General features: G+C 38.2%; 2 protein-coding genes across 2 annotated transcripts; one reads left to right on the top strand and one right to left on the bottom strand.

Annotated features, from left to right (window-relative positions):
• The first annotated feature begins 1,563 nt into the window (after nucleotides 1–1,563).
• FAM162B (family with sequence similarity 162 member B) lies at nucleotides 1,564–8,119 on the top strand. The gene is made up of 4 exons (XM_041478031.1): nucleotides 1,564–1,957; nucleotides 2,400–2,511; nucleotides 5,649–5,757; nucleotides 5,966–8,119. The coding sequence occupies exons 1-4, from the start codon at nucleotides 1,564–1,566 to the stop codon at nucleotides 6,062–6,064; spliced, it is 714 nt and encodes a 237-aa protein (XP_041333965.1). The 3' UTR covers nucleotides 6,065–8,119.
• KPNA5 (karyopherin subunit alpha 5) lies at nucleotides 6,533–26,155 on the bottom strand. The gene is made up of 14 exons (XM_041478198.1): nucleotides 26,016–26,155; nucleotides 23,804–23,937; nucleotides 22,026–22,127; nucleotides 21,843–21,942; nucleotides 20,975–21,069; nucleotides 20,042–20,173; nucleotides 19,687–19,775; nucleotides 18,424–18,523; nucleotides 16,744–16,907; nucleotides 15,605–15,683; nucleotides 14,546–14,671; nucleotides 13,563–13,690; nucleotides 11,762–11,940; nucleotides 6,533–10,188 (listed from the first exon to the last, which is right to left on the bottom strand). Exons 1-14 carry the CDS (start codon nucleotides 26,017–26,019, stop codon nucleotides 10,001–10,003), a joined length of 1,620 nt encoding a protein of 539 aa, XP_041334132.1. The 5' UTR covers nucleotides 26,020–26,155; the 3' UTR covers nucleotides 6,533–10,000.
• Nucleotides 26,156–26,171: the final 16 nt, after the last annotated feature.

Here is a 26,171-nt window from a genome sequence, read left to right as displayed (position 1 = left end):
CTGATGGCCACTGGAACTACAGTGACTCTAAATGTGTGGGTGACCATCAGGAGGGGCAACGGATAGCTGTGTCTGGAATCTCCTCATAATGAATGACACTGAGCCCAGCCCAGATGTGCTGACTCTTCCTACCCTTCCCAGCTGTGTCTTCAGGGACAAGGAACACTGCTTGACACTGTGCCAGTCTCTTTGAGCAAAGGTAAAGTATCATCCTCTATCATCATCTGTTGATGTGTCTTCATCTCCGTGACAACGCTCTGAAAGAGGGCACAGCTGCTCAAGGAGTGTAAAAAAAGGGCTTGTAAAGAGGTGCATCTCCTCCTTTTTGTTATATGCTCTGCTCCTGAAGAAAAGATAGCTGGAGGTTTTGGCTACAAATAGTTCAAAACCCCCCTTTTGTGCTGTCACTGAGCACAGGACTTAAGCTGTTGCCAGACAGTGATCTATCCCTGGGGAGTGGGACTTCCTCTGCTCATCTGCAACCATTCTGGCTTTGGCTGATGCATGTAAAATCTTCCACTGCTTGGTGCCTCAGACACAGTTCTGTTGAGACAGTCTTAAACCGTCATGAATATCACACTGACACAGGCTGCTTCTTAGTCTATTCTGCACTGATTTCTCAGAATGGGTTTTTACAGTTTGTTTATTTGTTTGATTTTGGGGGGTTTTTGGTTGGTTTTTTGTTTGTTTGTTTGTTTTTGTTTTGTTTTTAAATAAAGCACTTAGTCTATTCTGTGCTGATTTCTCGGAATGGGTTTTTACAGTTTGTTTCTTTGTCTGATTTTGGGTTTTTTTTTTGGTTTTTTTGTTTGTTTGTTTGTTTGTTTTTGTTTTGTTTTTAAATAAAGCTCTGTCCAGGATGTGAAAAGAAAAACAATATTTTTTTTTTTTTCAGCTGAAGTAGATGGAAAATCCTGTGATGACAATCAGTACATTTGAGCATTCTGAAAGCAGTAAAATGACAGAAACACAGATGTGGGCAGGTTTGTGTCACAGAACTTATACTCTACATAGAATCATAAAATGGTTTGGGTTGGAAGGGACCTTAAAGATCATCTGGTTGCCATGGGCAGAAACACCTTCCACTAGACCAGGTTGCTCAAAGCCCCACCCAACCCTCCAGGGATGGGGCATCCACAACTTCTCTGAGCAACCTGTGCCAGTGTCTCACCAACCTCACAGGAAAGAATTTCTTCCTAATCTAAACCCATTCTGATTCAGTTTAAGGCCATTACTCCTTGTAATGGGAATATAGGAATCACTACATGCGCTTGTAAAAAACCTTTCTCCATCTTTCTTGTGGGTCCCCTCTGGCACTGGAAGATGCTTTAAGGTCTCCCTGGAACGTTCTCTTCTTCAGGCTGAAGCTCTGCCAGCCTGTCTTCACGGGAGAGGTGCTCTGGTCTCTGGTTGTTTTTGTGGCCCTCCTCAGGACTCGCTCCAGCAGGTGCGCGTCCTAACATGAAGCTGAACTACCGCGCCTGTTTTCTTAGCTGAGTTTTGCCTCGGACAGTGACCTCTCTTTACTTGAGTTGCAATCCGTGAGTGCGGTAGGTGAACAGGATGCCTTTTCGGGAGAACCGATCCCGCTGGGTGCCGGCGATGGTCCCGCCTCTCCTAGCCTCTCCTCCGGGCGCGGCTGGAAGGGTCCGCGGAGCGGGGTGGGGCGGGGCGGGGCCGGGGTCGCTCCCGCTGCGGCAGAGAGTCCTGCCGAGGCAGAGGGTCCGGCCGAGGCAGAGGGTCCGGCCGAGGCAGAGGGTCCCGCTGCTGCAGAAGGTCCGGCCGAAGCAGAAAGTCCGGCCGAGGCACAGGGTCCCGCCGCTCCTCGCCGTCCTGGCCATGCTGCCGGCGCGCCTCCGCCCGGGGCGGCTGCTGTCCGCCGCGCCGCTCCGCCCGCCCGCGCCGCGGGGAGCCGCGGCCGCCGGGGATCCCGCCCGGAGCCCGGGCACCACCCGCGGTAAGGGGCTGCCCGCCGAGCCGGGGGAAGCGGAGGCACCGGGATCGGCCCGGCGGCGGCGTCCCGGGGCTAATGGGGTGATGCGCGGGCGGGCGGCTCGGGACCGGGACGGATTGGAGCGGGGCTGGGCTGCCCGGTGGGGCGGCCGCCGGTGGCATCACAGCTCGGGTGGTCCCGAGCGTTCTCCTGCTCGCCTGGGTACCCACAGGGGAGGTCGAATCAGACCCGCAGAAACGCTCGCTGCGTGCGGGGATATTCCAGAGACGGCTCGGAGGTGACTCTGCGTAGCCGAAACCTGGAGCTCTAATCCCTAAATTACTCTTCCAACGACCAAAATGGGTAGGGTTTTTCCCTTCTACAACTTGCTATCATAATTCTCTCTTAGTGCATGGTTTACAAAGTGTTTGGGTTTGTTTGTTTGTTTTTTCTCTCACTCTTTAAGCTGAGCAGGCTCACAAGGTGGCTGCAAGTTACAAACCTTCGAAGTTTGACAAAAAAATCCTCCTCTGGACTGGACGTTTCAAGACAGAAGAAGAGATTCCTCTGAGGATCCCGTAAGTGCATTGGCCTTGTCCAAGGGTAACATGGAGCTGAAGGGAAAGCAGTGGTGTGATCCTGATTCTGTGGAAAATTTAAAGCTTCTCCACAGAGCTTAAAACGATCGGTTTTACAACACTGAGACTTGGAAACAAATTAGAGGGCAAGAGAATTTCCTGTCCTGGTTAGAGGTTAAGATGAGAAAATGTTCCTTGCTGGAGTCCCTAGAGCCCGGGATTAAGAACAGATCCATCTGAGTAGACAGCCTTGGTTACATTTATGTACTGGTTTGTTTGTTTTGCTTAGTCCTAATGTGCAATCAGAGAAGGATGTTATTGGTAAACAATATTTTTTGTTTATACCTCACATAAACTGTTCTAAGGGAGCTTAGAATGACTACATACAATAAATTATTTTTTATTATAGAATTTGAGGAAAAATAGGGAAGGAGGTAATGAGAGAAGAAGCCCTCATCAAGGAAAACTGAGCACTTGACATAGCCTTAGTCTTCTGTTCTTGCTGACCCACTGGACTATATGATCTTTGAAGGTCCCTTTCCTCCCAAACCACACAGACTCTACAGTTCCCTGACTTGCTGAAAATTAGCAACCCCTAAGGGAGTCAGGCACTAAACACCTGAAACCCCTCTAATGTTTAAGGCTCCCTTTTCTTAGGACTTTAGATAGAGTGTTAGCCATCTCTCCAGGATGCTACTTTTTGTCATCAAAGCATGTCCCTGCCTTGGATGATACGTTGAGAATAAACAGTGTGCAGAGCTGTGTAAAGCAACAGGTACATCCTCTGCCTATTCTTACTGGTTCCTGACTGTTTCACTGGAGTTTGCTGAGCTGGACAGTTTAGCCTATCTTGTGCTGTTAGTTTCACCATCTTCCTCTAGAGGAAGGTTCAGACATGTCTCAGGAGCTGTAAATGCTATTCAAGTTGTCAGGAGATGTTTATAAAGATATGGCATTTACCAGTCATACAGACACATGCACAAAAATCACTCCTTTCTGGCTTGGCAGGTGAGGGTCTCCACTGTGCTTTCTGAGTAAGCAAAGTATTTTTAGAACTGTAAGACTATACTATACTATACTATACTATACTATACTATACTATACTGCTTTATAGCAAGACTATACTATACTATACTATACTATACGTTATTGTAAATAGTAATATACTAGAAGTTGTTGATTGTTAGACATTGAGGCTAAACTGTGGCACTGTTTTAACCCTTCTCAAAAGAAGAATTGCAAAGTGTTGCTTAAATAGTAATATACTAGAAGCAGTTGATTGTTAGACATTGAGGCTAAACTGTGGCACTGTTTTAACTCTTCTCAAAAGAAGAATTGCGAAGTGCTGCTACCTGTGAACACAACCTAACTGCTGAAGATTGTTTGTACTATGAAACAAATCTGCAGGCTTCATTCAAGGTTGTTGTGGTTTCTTTGGGGTTTTTTTAAAGCCCCAGCTGTTGCTCACTTCAGCAGAGGTTTGCCTGGAGTCTTGATTAAAGACTGAATAGCAAAGACCTTAATATGCAATTAGTGAAGAACATTGTAAGGTCTGTTTTCCTTAAAGCAGATGCAGAAAGCAGGGAGAAAGTGAAAATCTGCCTCCGAGGAGTTTCAATTAGTGCACTGTGAAATATAATTAGGCTAATACATCAGACTAATAACATTTACGGCTTTGCTTTTGTTGCCACAAATGGATTACTGGATTAATGATCCTACGTGCCAGTCTGATGTGCAGTTTGTTTTGAAGATGATTTTTATCATTGTACAAACCAGAAACAGTTCCTTAGAACTGCAGGCATTGTTAGTCACCTGCAAGAAACAGTGTGTGCCCAACGTGCTCCTCCTGTGTGCGCTGGCAAGGGAGGGCTGGTACAGCACTGCCACTCACGGGACCTGTCCTCTCCCACCACACCAAACCTTAGAGAGAAGCACTGCAGCCCTCAGCCTTGGTGCAGGCTTTCATGGGCGCTGTCAAAGCCCCAGCTCTGCCTCATCCCATCGTGTTACTTTAAAGTAAGTCTAAAGATTTTTTGAAGGAAAGAGAGCATTACACCATGTTTACTTAGAACACAGAATCAATTCTTTATGCAACTATTTTTTTACACATATAGTTGTGGGTTTATACATATGTATAAAATATGTACTTATATCGTACAAATATCTGTATCTATCTATCTATCTATAAGTGTATATATAAAGCATTCCCATGATGAATTATGAAAGGAAATGGTGCACAGCCAGTATTATTATGAATATCTTAAAAACTGTACTCCCAAGTATAATGTTTGACTTGGAAAAACTTTCCTGAACATTTTGGGGCAATTTTCATGATTTCCTCTACTGCTGGTTCCCAGGGCCATGCTCCTGGTTCAGAAGAGAGGAGGGTGGAAATGGGAGCTGTACCAAAGCAGATTTCTGGGCTGTAAAATGTCTCCTTTGCACTGACTACTGCCAAACAGAGGACAGCAGTTTTCACTGTTGTTGCCTTTGAGGACAAGCAAAAACAATCCTGTAGATTGTTCTTGTTTAGGTGTGTGCTCCTGAAATAGCTTGGTGGCTGACATCAGCTGCCCACTTTCTGTCAGGCTGCTGCTTTAATGAAGAACTAAAACCTTTAATTCATAGTCGTACAAACTCTGCTTTAATTAACAATCCAAGGATGTAAAGTTCTTAGCTTACAGAACACCATCTGAACAGGTTAGATACAGCAGTAATTTATTTCTAAAGTTAACTTTGAATAAAGAGAACTTGCTTTTACTCCATCCATCTGACACCACGTATACATCTCCATGTTTTAAACAGATAACCCCACTCAATTTTCACTATGTTTAGAGTTCAAGGTATGATTTCTGGTGTATTTACCCCAAGCATTGAAATGCAAACATTTATTGCCTGAGCAATTTTTCCCAGGTTAAAAAACCCCAAAACAGTCTAAATCCACTAAATGTTGCTTTGCCATGGAAAATGGATTAGGATCAGAAAATGGCTGATACATAATTAACCACAGCAAGCTGAAGATGCTTGTTTCAGAAGCTAATTCTATATTCATTCTTAAATTGTGATGTTATGTCTGCAATGCTTTGAAAAGATACTTTGCCTTTTTTAATGACTCAATTCAACTACTTTAATTGCAGGCCAGAGATGATAGACAAGGCAAGAAACAAAGCTCGAGTGAAAGCCTGTTACATCATGATTGGGCTCTCAATTATTGCCTGTTTTGCGGTGATTGCTTCAGCTAAGAAGGTGAGGTATGACCGTGTAGCACACTTTAAAATAATAGAATTCTGTGAAAAGCACACAAATCTAAACCAAGAGCAGCAGCTTAGAGCTGCCCAAGCTTTAGCTAATCTAGTCTCTGTCACCCCCACCACCCTAAGTGGCTGTTGCCCATTCCCGAGGCTGGGTAGCTTTCCCTGGGTGCATCCTTTTTCCTATGTTGCTACTTCCTCAGGCTGCCGCACGTCATGAATCCTTAACGAGCCTGAACTTGGCAAAGAAGGCCAAGTGGCGGAAGGAGGCTGCGCTGGCCGCGGAGGCAAAGACCAAGTAACTCCGTCTGAAATGCTCAATGTCCTCGGAAAAGCAAAATTAACTGCTGCTGAGAGCAAGTAGTGAGTGTCACCCCTAAATGGACAACTGCAGTATGCACACCCTAGAGCCAGTAAGGGCAGCCACAGCATCACAAAAAAGAAAGAAAAAATGACTTTCATTAGGAAGATATTCAGGATACTTGGTCCATATAATTAAAACTATTTAGAATGTTTTGCATATGATTAAAAGCAGTAATTAGTTTTAAAGGGGATGAGGTAGTTTCCTAAGAATGTCAGGTACCTTTGGTTAGATAACCACAAAATATTTACACCCAAGAAATTTTCTGTCTGGTGACAGTGCATAGTTTTTCAGTGCACAAATTGCCACTTGAAATTCACTGGCATCAATGCTGTATTCAGAATGGTATTTGCATTTTTTAGCTTTAAGAAGCAACACTTATTGAATCACTAAATAAATACAGTAAACATCTGTAAAATAGGTTTTATTGGTTTCTGTATGGTATTTGGAGATTTAACATTCCATAATATTGCATACTACTAATATGTGTTCTGTTACAGTAATGGGCCTTTGGCCTGGATTTAAAGATGCACTATTACTATCTGAAGTTCATACAGGTAATTTAGTTTTCCCACATTATATATGTAAGACATTGTGCCATAAGTAACTAGAATTTCGCATTCCAGATTTCAGTGAAATCTTGAGGTCACAGTTTAAGTCCACGTATCCATCTGCAGACCTATTACAAAAATCCTCAGCTGTACAATTTTAATAAATTTAAACCTACTGAGAATTAATCATGGAGGAAAGACAATAGTGCATCTTTACTATTTTTTTTAAAGACAGGCCCAACAATAAATAGTTTCCAGTTGCAAACTTGTTCTACAGCAAACATTTCTGTGCCAACATTATTACTATTTTCTGATTGCTGCTAGGAACAGTGTGTAAAGCAAATACTAGAAAATTAAAAAGCTGTATGAACCAATCCTCAGACAAAAGTGCAACGATGAAAAAATTAGATATGATTCAGTGTAACAAGAGTAGGGAACTATTAAAAAAAATCTTATGCTCTGCATAGTTGCATAGATTAGCTAGTTAGTATTCACATTTAGGCAGAACAAATGGTACCCTTTTAATTAAACCCAAACCCCTGTATTTTTAAACAGACTTTGTAACTGATGGGGCACTTCAGATTGCATATAAAATGCCAAACTTAACAAGATTTTCATATCACAGTTTTGTTTCTCTCTCCATACTAGTTTCATCTGTTTAGGTATCATCATAATCATGTCCCTACCTGCAAACAAGTACACCGGAGCTGACCTTAAGTCATAATCTCTGGTTTCATTTTGTTCATTTATGTGCTTCTAACAAAGCATGATATAAGCCCAGTGATAAAATAGGAGAGACCATCCTTTAAACAATTTTCGTTATTATTTTTCAACAATATCAGAGTAAACCAAATGTTGAGTTTAAATAGATTTTCATCATCCTAAGTCCATCAATTTTAGTTCCCTTTCAAATTGTTCCATTTAAATGTATCAGAGGCATGAAATATAGTTTGCCTAAATGTGTAAAGTGCAGTCACTAACTGTCCACAAGCTAGAATAATATATCCACACAACTGAAGACATTCTTTCAAAACAAATATAATACTTTAAATCTCCCCTCTTTTCTTAATTTTCAAGTCTTTCAATTAAGATTTTCATAGTTCAGATTTGGTTTAAATAAGAGAGGCTTATAAATGTAGTTTTACAGGGTTCTCCAAATAAAAAGCAGGCACAGCTGGTTGTTATCAAAACAAGGTTGTTAGAAACAAAGGAATACCCTGTTACCTGAATAATTTTCTTACACTAGAACACTGAAATTCAGCATTTGCTAGTAACCTTGGTAGATTTCCATGATTGTTACCCTGTTCTTTGATAGATGGGGAGTGGGCAGATCATGGGAAAGAATGAGGGTTGGTGTATGAAAACCTAAAACTATGAGAGTAAAAAGGGCGTAAGTACAATCACCTAACATTATATGAAAATTTGGCAGCTGTACTCAATATTATCACACTATTCAAAACTGTTGTATGCTGTACAAATCTAGGTTTAAAGTGTCATTTGCTAAAATATCTCATTATTCAGAGTTCATAAAGTAACAGCACTCCTATGTACACTTCTTACACTTCTATCTTCCACTAAAAAGACTTCAAAGGGAGGTTGCTTCCGTCCCAGTTATATCTTAGTCAAAACTGACCATTAATTTTAGAAAATCCACTTCAAGTCCCACATTCAATTACAATATAGAATATATTGCTGTAACATCAAAGTGAAACATCTTAGAATCTTAACTTGCATGTAAAAAAAATTCTAAATATAAAATGGTACTGTAAATGATACCACCTTTAACCTGTATTTTTCAGTGCATTAAAATATTATTTAGTGACAAGCACAGTGCCATGGGTAAGTAATTTGAAGGTTGAATTGCAGCCTTTTATGAAGCATGAAATGCTCTCATATGTCACAGATTTCACTTAACCCAGGAATTTGATGTTAATACATTAATTACAGGTAATAAAAAATAGCAATACTCCAGAGTTAACCCAAAGTATTAATTTCTCCAAATGAGATATACTAACACACCAGAAACACTACCTATATGCAAGTCAAAGCAGAGCATACATTTTTCTGTACTCAAAACTGTTAACATAAATATTAGAATTCTGTATCTTTTAGTGTTTAACAGCAAACACTGTATATTGTAGAGCCTAAATATTTAGATGACAGTAACTTCTAGTTAGTTTTGGTGTCCACATACTTAATGCTATTTACAGTACAACAAACTTTTCCTTCAACTGGCATGATTCACTATTCATTTTTCACTGCAGTATTTCTATTGTCTTACCAAAAGCAAACCAAATTCATTAACCTAAGGAACAATTCAAGTGGCAGTAGCACACTTGGTCAAAAAACAACACTTACTGTCTAAACTTTTGAGAAGCTATTGTACTAAAAGGCAAACATTGCAATGTTTCTCAAACGAAAGTGGTGTTACCACATCTTGACAGAAGCCAGCTGTAAAACATCAGCTTGGTGATTGGTGCACATCACCCTTCTGTCAGTCCTAATTGCAGCTTTCTTGTGGTAACTGCAGTGGCTGCTTCCTCTGCAAAGTACTGCAGTTGTGGCTGACTTGTAATGCCATTTAGCAGCTTTCATTACAGAGCCAACATCTAATGACCAGCAAGGTCTCTGCTGATTCCAATTTGAAAACCTCTGAAATAGTCCTCTTCCCACATAATTCAGAAAGAACTTTTTCATATATTCAATATTATATTAGGTAATTAGCATTATATATGTATATCTATTATGTCTTTAAATACATTTTATAAATAAATTCCAACAGTGTGTTGTAAAGTAAGTAATGCATAAAAGTTTCACAATTTAAATAAATATTTTTCACATTCCAATTCAGCTTCTTACAAGCTCATCTTTATTTCATGCCTTAGTTCTGAAGCAATGTTTCTGCTTCAATGCAAGAGGTAGATTTGATAGAGACTGGGCAAGTCAAGCCTACTGCCAAAAATTCAACTGTCAGTAACTGTATTGCTGATATGAAGTTTGAGACTACATGAAAATTCAGCACTACTACCTAAAATCCTACCAAGTCTTAGCTAAACAGTTCTTGTTAAATCACATTTAATGCTTTTAGACATGATTACTCACAGTTTTTTTTCTGTACATAAGAGATAATGAAGAACACAAATACAAAACAGAGAACAGTTGTCTCTAACACAATATATAAAAGTGCATGAGCTGTTTCTTCATCTATTTCTGTAAAACATATTCAGCTTTTCCTCTAACTTTGGCCATAAAGAAAAGACCTCAGAGAAAAAAAACCCCAAACCATACAAGTGTTTAAATTTTATGCTTATATTCACTTCAGTAGTTCAGAGCTGAAACCCCTCCATTGGAGCCTCCTGCTGTTGAAACACAAACTGCTGCTGACTTTCATCCACCTGAGGTGCAATACTAGAGTCCTCTTCTTCAACACCAAAATAATGTTCTATGAGTTCAAAAGCCTTTTGGTAGATCTCTTGGTTTTCATGCCTCTGAAGAAATTCAATTTTATCCAGTCCTAAATTCAAAACAGAAAATTTTCAAAAATATAGTTGCTTAAATGAATTATGAATTCAAACAGCTTTTAGTACAGCAGTACTTCTTAAGGCAAAAAGATGCAATCCCAAGTCACCTCAATTAATTTGATATCACTGGTTCTTAATTTCCTAACCTATGTATTTCTAGTCTTCATTTTCTGCTCTCCAAACTCATTTTAAAACTAAGCTAGAAGCGTTTCAATTAAACTAATATCCCGATTTCTATTCTTCTACTCTTAAGTCTTCCCCAACTCTAAATTCTATCTCACTCACGGAGCCATCAGTGGGCACAGTCTGGTATCTTTTTTGAATTTAATTGTAAGATTTAAAGATAGTACCTTTTGGAAAACTTATCATTTTGCAAGGAGAGAACATAATTCAGTCAAAGGTGCAGAGGTTAAGTGCTAGGCAGTCAGTTAGGTTAATATAAAATTCCTGCTTAGCTTTTCAAGCATGGGCTTTAAGGTAATGTAGTTTTCACTTAGGATGGATTAGAAAGAGCTCAAATGAACCCTTCTAGTGACTGCAGAGGCCAAAGCAATGACGGTGATATAATCAGCTGCTTTCCTTACTTGAACTTATACTCTACAGCTTCAGCAGCCCATGCTTAAGTGCTAAAGCAAAGAGAACCTAGAGAGTCAATACTTAAAATTATGAATGGACAGAAAATCTGTAATACAATAAATTCCATTAAAGTCTTCAGTACTTACTCCTCCTATGCATTTAATTGCTAAGTTCTTCAAGCATGCGCTTGATTTTAAAAAGTGAACTCTGTAACAGGGAATTCAGATGTAAAGACTGCTTTACAGTAAAGTTAGTACTATCTAATCAGATACAATGTGGTCAATTAGAACTACAGTTCTATTAGTTACTAGCAGTTTCTGAAATACAAATGTCTGACAATTTTGTTTCGTCAGAGCTACAAAAAAGGCAATTCTCCAAAAAGAATGCCAGTTTCATTATAATACAATTGTAAAAAAATAGAATGAAATTCCACAAATTAGAATGGTTTATATAGAGGTTTAATTTAAGAATATTGTAAGAGACTAAACAAAAATACTTGCAAAAGAAAAAAACTTATTTGGTTTTATGACCTGAAATTGATTTTGCTGTTACTAATATTTACTATATTAATAAGTGATCCAACATTAGGATCAATTAAAAAAGCCCTGATATGACATCCCTGTTGGTAATGAAACTGTAGCAGACAGGACTATGTATTACAGTATTAAAAACTGTATTTAGGAATGGCTGATAAATTTATGCAAAGCATGGTTCCAATAGACTGGGACATCTGTGTTAAACCCTCCTGAGAATGCTTCTCTAGAGGGACATTTAAACTGACCACAGACAAACACCCAGAGCTTTCTGCATTTAACACTTTCCCCTAAATGTTACATTAGTTGTTTTGTGATACTTTGTGACTACTTCTGCTTGGAATAATTCTTGTATTAAAACTTACTGCAAATTTCAAAATGACTCACAGTGCTTTTGTTTTTGCAGCCTAGAATAAGGAAGTTCAGGTATGTGATTTCACAAGAAGTGTGTTCTTACCATAGGCTTCCTCTATGAGGGCACAATAAGGATTAATGCCGATTCCATTTTGCTTTGACTCTTGTTCTCCAAGACGCAGAATATTTTCAAGTCCATTTAAAGCCACCTGTACTATTTTTGAATCCATCACAGTCAGGAGGTCACAAAGAGGCTTAGTACAACCTAGTGCTACCAAATACCTTTATAACAGAAACAAAACAGAAGAAGGGGAAAAGAACTGATAACCTAGCACATTTATTCTGACATACCAGTCTACTGCTATTAATACTTTGCTAAAAATGTGGCTGAAACAACAGAATTTCTAAATCATCGAACAATACAAACAGAAACGTAGCCCAAAATGAAATAAATATTACTACTTATCCTAATAAAACAAAATGAATGTGTGTATTTCTAACTGGAGTATGAAATCTGTAGTCTTTTTAACTTCTTTTTACCTACAATCTTCAGGTGGGTTTAATTGAATATAAAAGAAAAAACTCTATCAGGAAGTTCTTTTCTCAGGCAGTTGAAATTTTCTAGTGGTAAAAATATGAAGTAAACACATTAGATACATGTAAGAACACTGAGCACTGTTCTGTGCTAACACAGTTCGCACTAGCAGTCCATCAAGATTTTAGCATCACCTACTATAAAGAGAAGGATGCAACTCTAAATACAAAGACAAAATACTGGGATTGAGTATCCCACTCCTTTTCACAATTTTGAGAAAAACTGTGTATGAACTTTCACAAGTCATCACCTGTGTCCTTGTTTTTATCATGTGAGTAAAATGATGACAGCAATGTTTGCCTAAATACAGTTTAATTCCGTGGTTTAAAACAATCCTGCAGTTAGGCAGTAGTACCCTGAGGACGTTAGGAGGACTAAAACTTCACAACACCAATAATATAAATGTATTTTTTATGAGGAGCCATTGTTATGGTATTATATGCAAATCTACTATTTGAAGATCCTGAATTAAAATTTATTTTTAGAATGCTAGATTTTGAAATATTACAGTATACAAGCAATTTTTAAAAATTAAAAAAAACAAGACACTTTGCTTTGTTATCCCTGTTATCCCCCTGACAACGCTTAGTGGTTATAAGAAAATAAGGATTAGTTACATTATAAATAACTAAGAACATACTTCTTGCAACTCCCACATATGCTGGAAAAGTTATCACATCACTTTCAGTTCTGGCTTCCAAATAATACCGTAACTTTTAAATCAAATTATCAGCTACTGATTCAAAGTGATCATTATTCTACAGTACTGAGAGAAACCAGAGAGTATCTTATTCTAGCAATTCTATCTTTGCAGCATACAAATAGCTATTGATAGTAAAAGTTCAATCAAACTCAGTTCTGAGCAAGTTTAGGTATCTGCTTTAAAATAATACTGATAGCAAAGTTAAAATACATGAAAAAACTACTAAAATCCCTGCAGTCTGTCCCCAAATATACAATCCTACTGCACAAGTTTTCTAAAGAACCCCCCCCACAGTTTTCCATTTTCAAACACTGAAACCGTTCATCAACTGTTCCAATTCTGTTTGACAATGTAGTATCAGCTGTAGAAGATAAGCCTGTTGCACCCTTCAGGTGCAACACCCATGAAAAAAAGTACTAATTATTTATTAAGTTTGTTGCATGTACTTTGATTTTTCTGAATTTCTACATTTTCAAGTTGGAGATTCAAGGAAATGAGGCTATGTTCAGGATTTTGTTGCTATCACTGTCAAGATTCAAATGCAGAAATCCATGTGGCCTATAGAAGATCCTTAAGCAGAAAAAATAGTAACACACACAAACTTACCTGATCTGTTCAGGGGTCCCTCCTGACGTTGCATTAGTTATGGCCCATGCTGCCTCTTTTCTGGTGCGAAATTCAGCTTTTTGGAGAATTTCAATCAATATTGGAAAAATATTTGCATCTATAACAGCCTAAGAGATGAAATAGTAACATTTTACAACCATTAATAAAGATTTCAGAACACTTATAGCCTTAACTACAAGAATTAGTGATGCCTGCTGATATTAAAGCAAATAATATTTTGTTTAGATGATGCTATACAAACTAGAAATGCTAAAGTGAAATTCAGATATATTCCAACATTGCACTGCAGTGGCCGTCAGAAAACCTTGGGGTTTTTATTTCTCTGTTTCTGGTGGGCAGAGTCCAGCTTACTGGATTGGTCCATTTAAAAATCATACAACACATCCTGAGTTTTTGAACTGAAGATCAAGCCTCGGAACAAAACTTTCCATTTTATTGAGGTCCTGTGGTCTCCACTGAGAAACTATGTCTGTAATTGGAGACTTTATTACATGTTTTAAGTTACATCAGGAAGTAACATTTTCTTCTCTGAAGCAGAAGGGGAAAAATCATTTTGGAATACATATTCTGATTCAGAACTCTCGTTTTTATTGATCAGAACCTTCTTTCAGATAGCTCCAGTCACCTGGAAAAACACAGGATGCAATAGTTTCCACAAGAATTCAACTCAGTGTTGATGACATCATGTTGGGCTTTTATCCAAGCAAAATATTCACCATTTACAAACTAATTCACTTTCCACTGAGCAAATTTGTAATACAAATTGTGAGAGCTATTTCTATTTAAAATAACATCTCAAAGTTTAGAAGAAACCATTTAGGTTAGGTAAAATTACAGACAGTTAGGACTAAAACAAATAATACAGAATCAGTGCAGTATCCACTTACATCTTGTCAAGGAAAATCAAGTAAAGTAGTAAAATGAAAATAAAACCAACCAAGATACAAATTCCCAGGCTTTACCTGAATCTGAGCCCTATTTCCTGCAGTTATATTAGAAACAGTCCAGCATGCTTCTTTTCTGATAGATTCCTTGGGACTACTAAGCAAGTGCAAGAGACATGGTAACGCAGAGCAGTTTAGAATCACCTAAAATAATTTAAAAATTGAAAACTGGATTGTACTATATATACATATAGTATATGCACAATATACATATATATACAAATATAAAAGCATTTTACAGAGGACTTCAAAAGATTTTCCAACACATTTCTATTATACGAAGTGTCATATCCTGCAAAATTAAAGTATTCAATGCTGTACTGTGTGATCAGACAATCCAGCAATTTGAAAGAATCTACCTTCAATTAAGTTCAGCCCAAAAGACTGAAAACAGCAAAACTAAGTAAGGCCACTTAAGGCTAAAATATGAGTAAGTCAAAATGATTGACAAATACACATCTAATTTGTATAGTTATTTGTTAATTTTTTAAGAGATAAGGTTTTTCATTTAATTCCTTAGCAAAATCCTTTATTCTAGAGCTCACAAATGATACAAATAACATTTTTCTTTATGTTCTTTTTATACTAGTACTGTCAGCCTTTTAGAGATAATTATTTTTAAAGTAGGACCGGTCTTCCTATTTCCTGCATTACTTCAAAATCAGTGCCATTGCCTAAAATTAATAAAATAGATCTTTAGAATAAATTACATCAGTAAGACTATCACATAAAAATTCATGGACAAATCAAGTATAAGCATAGCTTAGAAGTGAAAACCTTGACTGCCTTTAAGACTTGAAAAAGTGGAACCATAATAAAAAAAAAAAACAAGAAAAGCAAGTCAAAGTATCATTCAGAAATTAAGTAATCCACTACACACAATGCTGTAAAAAATGTTTATTCTTGCATTAATTTGATGCTTAAAATAGGAGCCTAAACTATCAAATCAAGAACACAGATTTGCAGAAAGCCTCTTTCAGTGACGTATGCAGATACCTGTACTGAACATGTATTTTGTCAACGTTTTCACAAAATTCTGTCTTGCCAAATATTTTTTCTTAAATCAACTAGTCTTACCTGTGTTTGGATATCATCCCCAGTAACAATATTTCCAACTGCTCTTAATGCAGGGGATACCACCTTGTAATCATTATGCCTGGAGACAAATATTATATTGCTTGATATTACCAAGTGTTAAAAGAATAATTTGGCATTTTCAGCAAACAAGGGTTTACTTCAGGTGCTAAGTATTTAGTTATCAAAAACACTGTATTACTTATTGCACTTTCCCTGTTTAGTCAAATTTGTCTACTACAACACCACAACTGATTCAAAGACTGAGCACCTCTAAGGAACAACACAACTTAGGGCAATCTGCTCAGCAGATCCATTTCACCCTGCTCAAGTATTATTAAATACGATACTGGAATATGTGTCATTCAATACCCACAGAAATAGAGGGGGTGTTACCAGGTGTATAATAAAGTTTAGTATGTTTTATAAGCAAAATTACCCCTTTTGTGAGTCGAAAATCCTGGAAGCTAGCACATGAAGCCCATATTCAGCTGCCTGATGTGTGAGGGAAGGAAATTACAGTTGTCCTAGAGCTTCTGTGGAAGAGAAAGCAATCTTTCCTGTCCTGACTGCTATTAAAACAAGCTTTTCACAGGGAAGTGTGCTGAGCTGTCTGTGCTGGGAACTACTATCCCAGACCTACTCTGCAGTCCCATGTGAACACAGGGATTTAGTCTCCTCTTCCAGGAAAATAATGAACCATAACCCAAATATATTGGAACAGTTTAAAAATTGCTCTAGCCAGCCTCTGGACTTCATTGAGTCCAAGAATTATCTGTAAAGCAATTATATATCCTAGAATGGAAAGTACAACAGTGAAATTAAAATTTAAAAAAATATAAACTAATTTACAATTCAACATTGGTCTTCAGGCTTTGCCCTTATATTCCTTCATGTATATAAATTCCTACATTAAATTTTAAGGAATATAAGGGAATACTTTGGAGAAAACTTTTTTCACTGTCAGTGTCAGGAATAATTGCAGGAGCTGAGCAAGCTAGCAAGCAGCTTAAAAGATTTCAGACTGAATTCATGTTCATCACTTTTCACAAAAATAAATGAAGACATCAGGTGAGGAAACACTGCTCTATTTTAACATCAACAGTACTACGAGACATTTATTTGATGAGAAGAAGACTTACATAAGCAGCTCTACCAATCTTCGACACACTCCAGAATCAATAACAGCTTGAATTTTATCATTGGGACCATCTGAAAGGTAAGAGAGGGCCCAGCAAGCATCTGCTAATACATCCGGGTCACTGCTAAACAACAGTCTTGATAAAACATTTAAGCAAGGAGCAACCTAGGTTAAAGAAAAATATTGCATAAAATTAGGTGTTCCATACTTTTCAAGTTTCAGAGAACACTCGGCAAAGGCATAGATGTGCAAAACTATTTACTGCTCGGGTACACGAGGTCATTAATGAATGAGGACCCAGGTGGAACACTTTCTGACTAAACCAGGTATCAAATTCAAACCAGCAAATTGGACAAATTCTGATTCACAGCCTATTTATTGAGAGATACTGTATTAACTACATAATTGTTCAGCTTAAATAAAAAAACATCTTTTATAGGAATTTCTGATGCTTTTTTAATCATTCAGGGAGCAGAATCACTAAGTAATAAAAGTTTGGGTTTTTTTTTTTTTGCTGGCTTTGTAGGAGCACTGGCAGTTATTTGTAATAACCAACCTAGAGTAACTCACACAGCACCCAGCATTCACTGAACTGGTGAAACAAGCAATGTCTCATTTCAGCTCTCACCACTGCTGTACCTCAATCTCTGTAACTTCTGTGCAGAGCCAAATGAAGTAGACCATCCTAGCCCCATTTGGAAGAACTTAATTCTTTATCTTACATGGGTTATGCAAATACAGTCTCTATTATGTGTCCGAATTCTGCTATTGCAAAGGGCAAAAAGCAGAGGACTTATTAGCAGCTGCCTATAGGGCATCCTTTTCCTGTGAGGTTTTGTATTCAAGCAGCAAAAAATCTTGTTTTTTCACTACCAGAACAAAACACTAGTAAAGGATATAGGTTAGGCAGAGTCACTGTGAGGTGATCAATTAACTGACATCAGAAATGCCCCCTTTTTGTTAATATTTCTTCAAGAATTAATAAGTAGCAATAACTATTAATTAGTAATTACTATTTTATGAGGTAAAACTCTCCCCAGATTAACTTTAGTGATTGTTTAAACTCAGTCTCTTCTACCAGAATATCCAGTATTAATCATTTCTAAAGTTATTAACCTTACCAGAAATTAATTTCATACTGAAAATAAGCTAAAACTCCTACTAGTCTCTATACTCTTTACAGCGACATACTAGAGAGAAGAAAAAAAAGGGAAAGCATAGAGGCTCTCTCTGTCATCACAATCTGATTTAACTGCATCTGACAGAGCAGGAAACTCAAAGTTTTATCCATGCAGCATGCACTCACAATCATAGGAAAACAAACAAACACAAACTGAGGAAGCTTCAACTATAACTCACATTCTCTACAACAGTTCTGGAGAAAATACAGTCCCACATGGTTTAGTGCTGAATGTATAATTTGTCCATCACTTCACACCAGTGTATGACTCTTTGCACCAGACTATAGTCTCAAGATTTTAATAGATATGATTTTATTGCTGATCAGTGCCAAAATAGAGGATTTTTCACAGATAAAACAGATGGGCAAGACTGTGTGATGACATTAGAAACATAAAAAGTATGTCTATATTCAGATTCAAAGATTCTGTTTATTATAAAATATTACAAACATAAATATTCTTTAGCTTTCTGATTTCTCAAAATTACTACTTTATTATACCTTACTGAAGTCTGGAGGTGGGTTCTTTCCTCTACAAAGATTTGAGAGTGCCCAAACTGCATTTCTAGTTGTTGTAAGACGATTCGAATTAGTTAACAATCTGTCAGAGACAACAATAAGAAGAAAAAGTAATTTCGTATTAAAATTTAGGTAATTTTCTGGCTATTGTTACCAAAAGAACATCACATAAGGAAGAGAAATTCTATCACTGATCATTAGTTTAAATTTATTTATCTTCATATCTTACATGCTGCAAATATTTTCTTAAAGTCAACGGAATCTGAGATTATTTTGCATAATTTTGGGATGTCTCGTTCCCAAATCATGTACATGCATATTAAGTAAACAATTGCTTATGTGAAACATCATTCAACTAAACCTTTCTGAGGGTCTTTAGAAGAGGTTAGGAGACACAATCCTGCATGGAATGAACTTGGATGTTTTCATTCAGAAAATGCAATTGATAATAATAAAAATACTTCCATAAAAAGCTGAAACCTGGAAGTTCTTGTCAAAAAATTAACACATTACTTCTGCTTTTGCCAAATAGAACATGAAAGATTCAACATCTGAAAAATCAGGTTTACTTTCAGATACATAACAAAATGTCTAAAATGTTCATTCTTTAAGCCCTTGGTGAAGGTAATCATGTTATCCTCTGCTATTTTAAGGTATTTTACAAATGTTTCGTTTTATTACTTTAAGTGGTAATAAACTGAGTAACATCTGTCTTGTGCAAATTTTTCCCTGTAATGAAAATAGTATGGTAAGCACATAGTAAATGCTGGAATGATATTCCAAGTGAAGAGAAATCTTCTAATGGAACAGAGCTCATGTAGCAACTACTCTGTCAGCTCATCTCAGCAAGCAAAGAGAAATAGGAAGACTAGAGCTTGGAGCTACTGAACGAAAGTGGAGAAGACCGCCTATTGCCTAGGCAGATGGAACCATACAAGTGGGAATCAAATTATGTCTCGCACCCCATACCTTCAGAAATTTGACAACAGAGTTGGCACAATACAGAAATTTCATACCTGTGATGTAACACTTCTCTGCTTTTGCAAACATTGAAAAGCTTCCAGTCATGAACTAATTAAAGATATGCATGAAGCTCATGTAATCCAAAACATTAAATTGCTTATTATATTGTTATGATTCTCAATTTAGACAAAAACTTATATTCTTTTCAAGTAAATTCTAAGCTGAAGTTTTCTTTTATCTATACATATACAATATATTATAGTGTTAGTTTACAATACTTACTCTAAGAGAGGTGGCAATATTCCACAGTTCAAAACAAAGTCTCTGCATTCTGCATTATCACCAGCAATGTTCCCAAGAGCCCACACTGCCTTAAAAAGCAAAGCATCCAAATGAATTTATACATACTTGCAAATCAACTTTTACAGATATTCTATACTTTTTACAGCAAATATTACAGAATAGAAAAAAAATCCATGATAGGAAAAAATAGTGACAGTAAATTTTTATCTTCCTGAAGGCAGATAAACTAGCTAGTAGGCAAATGGGGGTCAAAGCCTCTGTAACCCCATACACCACAAGAGACATTCATAACTGAATTTTAAGTAGTTAAAAAACCCCTCAAGAAGACAGTTACCTGCTCCTGTACATCTTCATGTTCTGAGCTAAGCAACTTAATAAAAATGGGAACAGCTCCAGTTTCAATTACAACTTTGGTGTGTAAGAAAGTTCCAGACGCTATGTTTGTCAAAGCCCAAGCTGCTTCAAACTGTTGAGGAACACAAACATAGCCACGTTAAACCATTCAGCAGTAAAACTTAACATCATGACATGAAGTTTGACATAAGAGTTTCAGAGGTTAATTTTCCAACTTTTCTTCCTTTCCACTGACATGCAATTATTATTATAGTACTCTACATAATAAAAAACCTGGTGTTGACAAAACCTCTATTTAGTAAGAACTTTCAGTAACTACATTATTTTTAGGTTTTGGCTTGCAGAACTAAGAAAGATTTTGAGTCACCATTAACTAATACGGATAACTTTTGTTTACTCAATATTAATTCTTCTAGAACAAACGTCCACAAGGCCTAAGTACTATTCCCATGGAGGAGTAGACAGAACTAGTTACTCCTACCATTAATTAGATATTTTCTCAAAGATTTCTAAAAGGATTTCAAACAAGCCTGTCAGTTTCCTGTATTTTTTTCCTAAGATTTCAGCTGAAAAGTACTACAATATATTCAACACTTAACAAGACAGATTCTGCTCACACATCATTGCCGATGATCTTAATATACCACTCTGTAAATCCTCTTGAACACCTTTTGCTTTCAACACCCAAGTTTTTGTGCAGCTGAATACATGACCCTAAAGACTACTATGAAATTCACAAAGTCAAGTCACATTTTTAGCAACAATAATGAAAACATATGGCTTCAGTGGTGAAAAATAATTTTATTTGGTTACTCAAAACCCCCACCAAACAAAACAATATGTGCCTTCCAAAGTTCTTTTGGAAGGTTTCTAATCCCATTCAAAACCCCCAATCAGTACAAGCTGAACTCACTTGTAGAGTGTAATTTTCACTCCTCTCTAGAAATTTCACAAATCTCTGTACTACTCCCGGTTTTTGAATGACTTCATCTATAGGTGGATTAGGCTCTAGGGAATAAAAACAAACATATTTGTGTTAAAAAACCAAATAAATTACTTTTTCAGTATGACAAAAACCATGAATATGATTTGTAGATCTCATAATAATTTCATTCAATCCTTTTCTTTTCAAAAAGAGTTACAAACTTTTCACTTGCAGGATCTTGTCTATGAAGTGGTACAATGTAGTAAACACCCTGTTACATATAACAACAGTAACATATACTATTATCCATTTGCACCTTAGTAACTCATCACAGAACACTCTTCCTTCCACCAACAGCTCAGGTTGGTGGAAGAGCAATTATGGTTACTGGATGCTATTTTAAAAGACCAAGCACACCCTTACCTACCATGCTATAAACATACCAGCATCACCTTAAAATTGCATGTTTTACAGCCCCAACAAAAACAAGTTACAACTCTCCTTTGCCAGCCATGTAATTTTTTTTTCCCCTTAAGGAGAGAATGGGAGCGAGAAGCTGAATCACTGCAACAATTACTCTAAGTATGCTAGCGTGCAGTTAGCTACTGCCCTGGACACCTCAATCAAAAACATCCTTGTTTTTTACTTTGTAAGACTTAACATCTAAATAAATGAAGATTTCTGTATTTAGCCATTAGGTCAGAAGAGATTTGGCACAGTTTCTTTATAAGCAGAACTACAAATTTCTGCAAGACTTATTTCAAAATAAAACATAACTAAATATTAACTGACTCTAAGTATAATTCACAATAACTTAGAAGGAAGCAACTGAAAAAAACAGGCAATGTTTACCTACCTTTAGAGAGCAATTTTCTGAATTTCTGAGTTGCTGTAAGTTGCTGATCAGGATCATCTGAAAAAATCATCTGTACCATATCTACAGTAATAACTTCTTCCTAAAAATGCAAGGAAGATTTCTTATAGTGTAGTACTATGCACACTAATAGATAACATTCTAAACACACCCTGAAGTATTTACCTCTGGAATAGGAACAGTTGAGCTGACATCAGGATCCTGAATTGGGCTTTCTACCATGGATTCTTCATTTCCCGGGAGAGACACATTTCGACGTTTAAACAGCTGAACAAAGGGGAAATTTTTGGAAGACATGGAAATTTAGGAGTAACCAAAGTGTGGGTACTGATGACATACACCTGAATAAATGCTTTCACCAATACCAGTGAAAGAATTTTACCTACTCAACTTCCTATTCACCCACGCAAGGGGAATTCTATACAAAAGTTTAGATAACATAAAGGGGAAAAACTATTGTATCTGTATCTCAAGAAACTGCACAGCAACTCTTCAGATAGACATTCAGAACTAGATTCTTACTAGTTATAAAGATCCTTAATTTTTTCCACAAGAAAAAGAGGATACAGATCTTTTTGCTTTTAGTCTTTTACCCCTTATAATTAGCATGCATTTTAAACAAAAAAACACTGCAGAACAACTCCATGTTTATATCCATGTCTATTTCAACAGGAACCTTAACCAAGGCATTCCCTCCCCTGTTTGATGCACTTATGGGCTGGGTGTAACTCTGGACACAAAACAACTAGAGAATATTGAATGCAAATGAGGCTTAATTCCATTTAAACCCACAAAGGAACAAGAAACAATATTCCACTTTTGGAGCCATTCTTTCTCAATGCTTAACGAGGACACAGAAGTTCTTGGTTGAAAAGTATAAACTTGCTTGGTCTTTCTGCCAGTCACAATTTCTTCTGGAGCACAAGCAGTCTCATCTCCCTGCATAAACTCATTCTCAGGTCAAGAAGAGCAGAAAAAAACCAGTCCAACAAACTAAGACCAAGCAGACCATAACAGTAGTCTCACGGCTCAAGCAGCATGGGACAGGAAACACCCATTATTTTCATAATTTATCTAGGGAGCATTTACTACAAAATATGTAAACAAAACTTTCAGCAGGAACTGCAATGCATTACCCATTCAGAGATAAGTGCTCCAGTACCTCACCACTTCTGACTCTTACACCTCTGGCCCAAATAATTGAAATTCTTTTTCCATGCACCACTTTCCCAGTAGAAGGGTAAGCATTCCACCTCATAGCAGACTGTAGATCAGAGCCTGGGACACTCTCCAGGTTGTGGGAGACAAAGTCATCCACTTTAGACCAAACAGAAAAACAAACTACCTTCCTTACCCTCCTGGCAAGAAACTACTACACATTCTGCAAAGAGGAACTATGACAAACTATTAAATAATACAATGTTCCACGTACTCTGATCACTAAAAATTCAATGAGAACAACTGCAAATCTTTGTATAATAGCTCAGAGACCCTAACTGATATCCACTTTATTAAGCTGGTGTAGAAGAGCTCTTCGGCAATGTGAAGCATAGTATCAAAGATGAAAATAATCCTCTCCCTTCACACACCAAATTTGACCCCAGCTCTAGCAGAGAATGCAAGGTTTCAAATTCTTACTGCAAATATGAGTGTTCTTTTGGTCTAGTCTCACATGTATAAACCTAGACTATGGATTGATGTTAAAAGTCACAGCTCTCTCCTCTGTGTGTCCTAGTAACTTAAAAGGGCTTCTGTTCACCTTTTTATGATCCTATTGAGAGGTGCCTGGTGCTTCCCACAAATGCAAAGAAAACAGACATTCAACCTGGCATTCCTGAAATTCCTAGATTCCACTCTAGAGGATGAGTCTGCTCAAGTCCTTTCAGACCCCAGAAAATAGCTCCACAGGCACTGAACAGTGAACAGCTCCCCAAGATGCTTACCTGCTCTTCTCTTTTCTGTTTCCGAAGCTGAATTCCTTCCTCCTCTCTTCTCCTGCGCATTTCTTGGGGATTAAGTGCATTATTCTTGTAGCTTTTCATTCTGAAGTTATCTTTAGCTGGGCTTGCCATGTTGTCTATTGAAAAAACACAGAATTACTCCAAAAGGCCACACCTGCCATCTCTTGTACGATGAAAATATCTACAGCAGCCGCTATATATTCCTGCATGTGTTTGCAATATCAAGTTCATCAACAAAAATCTTTAATGCCGAAATCACAGAAAACCTACGCCTAGATAGGCATTTCCAAACTGCAGATTAAACTACAGTTCATCTCAAGAATCAGATGCAGCATTAAAGGGCATAAGCTACTGTAAAAAGAAACTATGCAGCTTACAAGCAAACTGAAAAATGAAAAGCTACTAAAAAGACATGCGGCTAAATTTTGATTCTATCAGCAAGCAAGCAAAAAAATGTCCTTCTTCCTCTCATAAAGATGACACTAAATGTATTACAAATAAACACAAACTCAAGAAGAAAACCTGCAGTAATTACTGCTTCATTTAATACCTTACAGCATTGTTTATTTTCACTATCTCACAAACATAACAGAATCTAAGGGCTATGCTTTTCCTTCTAAACTGTGTGCAGGAAAATAATTTAAGGGTCAGTAGCACCCAGACAGGCATACTCTTTTTCATTTTAAAGTAACAAAATTATTGTCTCATTCCAATTACCAGTTCTTTTAAAGGATTTAGAAGATTAGAATCTGACTGTCAGTTCAGGTATATCAGCTGTGGAAAGATAAAAGTGATAGTTCAACATTCTGTCACCAGAACGATCAAACGGAGTGGAAAAGGCTGTTAATAGCACAGTGCGTTTTTTTAAAGCTAGAACTGCAGCCTTCATCTGACAAACTGTTAAAAACAAGACTCTACACAAACTATCATTCCTCTGGAATTCTTCTACAAGGAGACAACATGTAAACTACAGCTCCTGAGCTATGTAAAATTCTCTGTCAACTTCCATGCTGAGACAATTTGTTTTGGTGTTTTTTGTTTTTGTTTTTTTTTTTTAAACTTTTATCAGGAGTACCAAGGACCACTAAGCAATAAACATAAGCTATGAGAGGAAAACAGACTGCAGACTTAGGCTGACATCAAGGCACCACCACAAGGACTTGGCAGCCTGCTTCACCCAAGTATCTGCTCCACAAGAACTTAAGCAAACTACTGACATCTCTGCACAAGACTAAACGTGCCACTGTCTAAGAAAAATTTCTAGCAACAACCATGCAGCTTTATTTTCCCAACAATGTCACTAGATTATCTAGTCTTAGAACACCATCGCTCTCTTAATCATTCATGCCTTGCTAATTTAGTTGCGCCAATGAAACTGTCAGGCCAAGAAATGGACTGAACAAGAGAAATGCACGTTCAAAGTAACCCAGTCACCACCTCTCTGAAAGTTACAGAAGGTCAGCTGGAAGGAAGGTCCCATCGAAACTGTTTTAAAAAAGAAAAACTGAGAAATTTATAGCTTCCATCCCCCCAGAAGGCTTTGGATATAGACATCATAAGGGGAAGAAGACTGGCAGTCCCTGGTTTCACACCTTCTGCATCTAGATCCAAGCAAACCCGCACTTCTGTGCTACAAAACTACACCCGTTTTAACATTAAATCCCTCCACCCACCACATCCTGCATTGCACCCACTTGTTGTGCATAGCCTAACACCTATCACACTACTTTTTTTTGTTCCTTCTCGTGTACCTAAGGCTCACTAAACACGGCAGCTCGCTGTCCCTCCGCCCCCTCCCCGGCCGGACGCTGCCCACAGGCTTCGCACCGGCCCGGCCCGCACGGACCGAGCAGTCCGGGACCGCCAGGGCTGCCTGACCTGTCAGCCCGAGGCCGGACACACAGCCAGCCTGCCCGGCTACACAGCGACGAGCGGCGCGCTTCACTCTCGTCCCCAGCACAAGCGGTGGAAAGCCCCCTCCACCAGCAGCCAGGCAGGGAAGGGGGAGGATGGCAGAGCCCTCCTGCCTGAGGAACCGCCACCCCGTCCCAGCCCCGACCGAGCTGCCATGCGGGCAGTGCCCCGCCGGAGCCAGCGGCAGACCGGCCTGCACCGGGCACCCCGTCCCACAAGCGGTGCAGCCTCTGCTGCCGCTGCCCCCACCCGCCGGCTCTCAGCGCCTTTCCCTCCTTACCCATCGCGGCGGACACGCCCGGCGCCCGGCGCCGTGCAAACGCGAGCTCGCCGCTCCGGAGCGCTCCGCGCCGGCAGCAGACACCGATGCAAGATGGCGGACGCCGCCCCGCCGCGCGCCGCACTGGTCGGGGGGGGCGGGGCCCGCCCCTCCCAG

Source organism: Pyrgilauda ruficollis, unplaced genomic scaffold, assembly GCF_017590135.1.
Source record: "Pyrgilauda ruficollis isolate IOZ18807 unplaced genomic scaffold, ASM1759013v1 scaffold43, whole genome shotgun sequence".
NCBI classification, from domain to species: domain Eukaryota; kingdom Metazoa; phylum Chordata; class Aves; order Passeriformes; family Passeridae; genus Pyrgilauda; species Pyrgilauda ruficollis.
The sequence above is the reverse complement of the archived record's forward strand: the minus strand, read 5'-3'. Positions and strand labels throughout refer to the sequence as shown.

Bases quoted from the DNA above. Each gene is read 5' to 3' on its own strand.
- FAM162B (XM_041478031.1), top strand. From the start codon at position 1,564: ATGCCTTTTCGGGAGAACCGATCCCGCTGGGTGCCGGCGATGGTCCCG. The intron at 1,958-2,399 runs GTAAGGGGCTGC...TCACTCTTTAAG, and splicing joins GAGCCCGGGCACCACCCGCG to CTGAGCAGGCTCACAAGGTG. The intron at 2,512-5,648 runs GTAAGTGCATTG...CTTTAATTGCAG, and splicing joins GAGATTCCTCTGAGGATCCC to GCCAGAGATGATAGACAAGG.
- KPNA5 (XM_041478198.1), bottom strand. The intron at 18,524-19,686 runs GTAAGTATTGTA...TGTCTCTGACAG, and splicing joins ATATTGCCACCTCTCTTAGA to ATTGTTAACTAATTCGAATC. The intron at 11,941-13,562 runs GTAAGTTTGTGT...TCTGTTATAAAG, and splicing joins GGGACCCCTGAACAGATCAG to GTATTTGGTAGCACTAGGTT.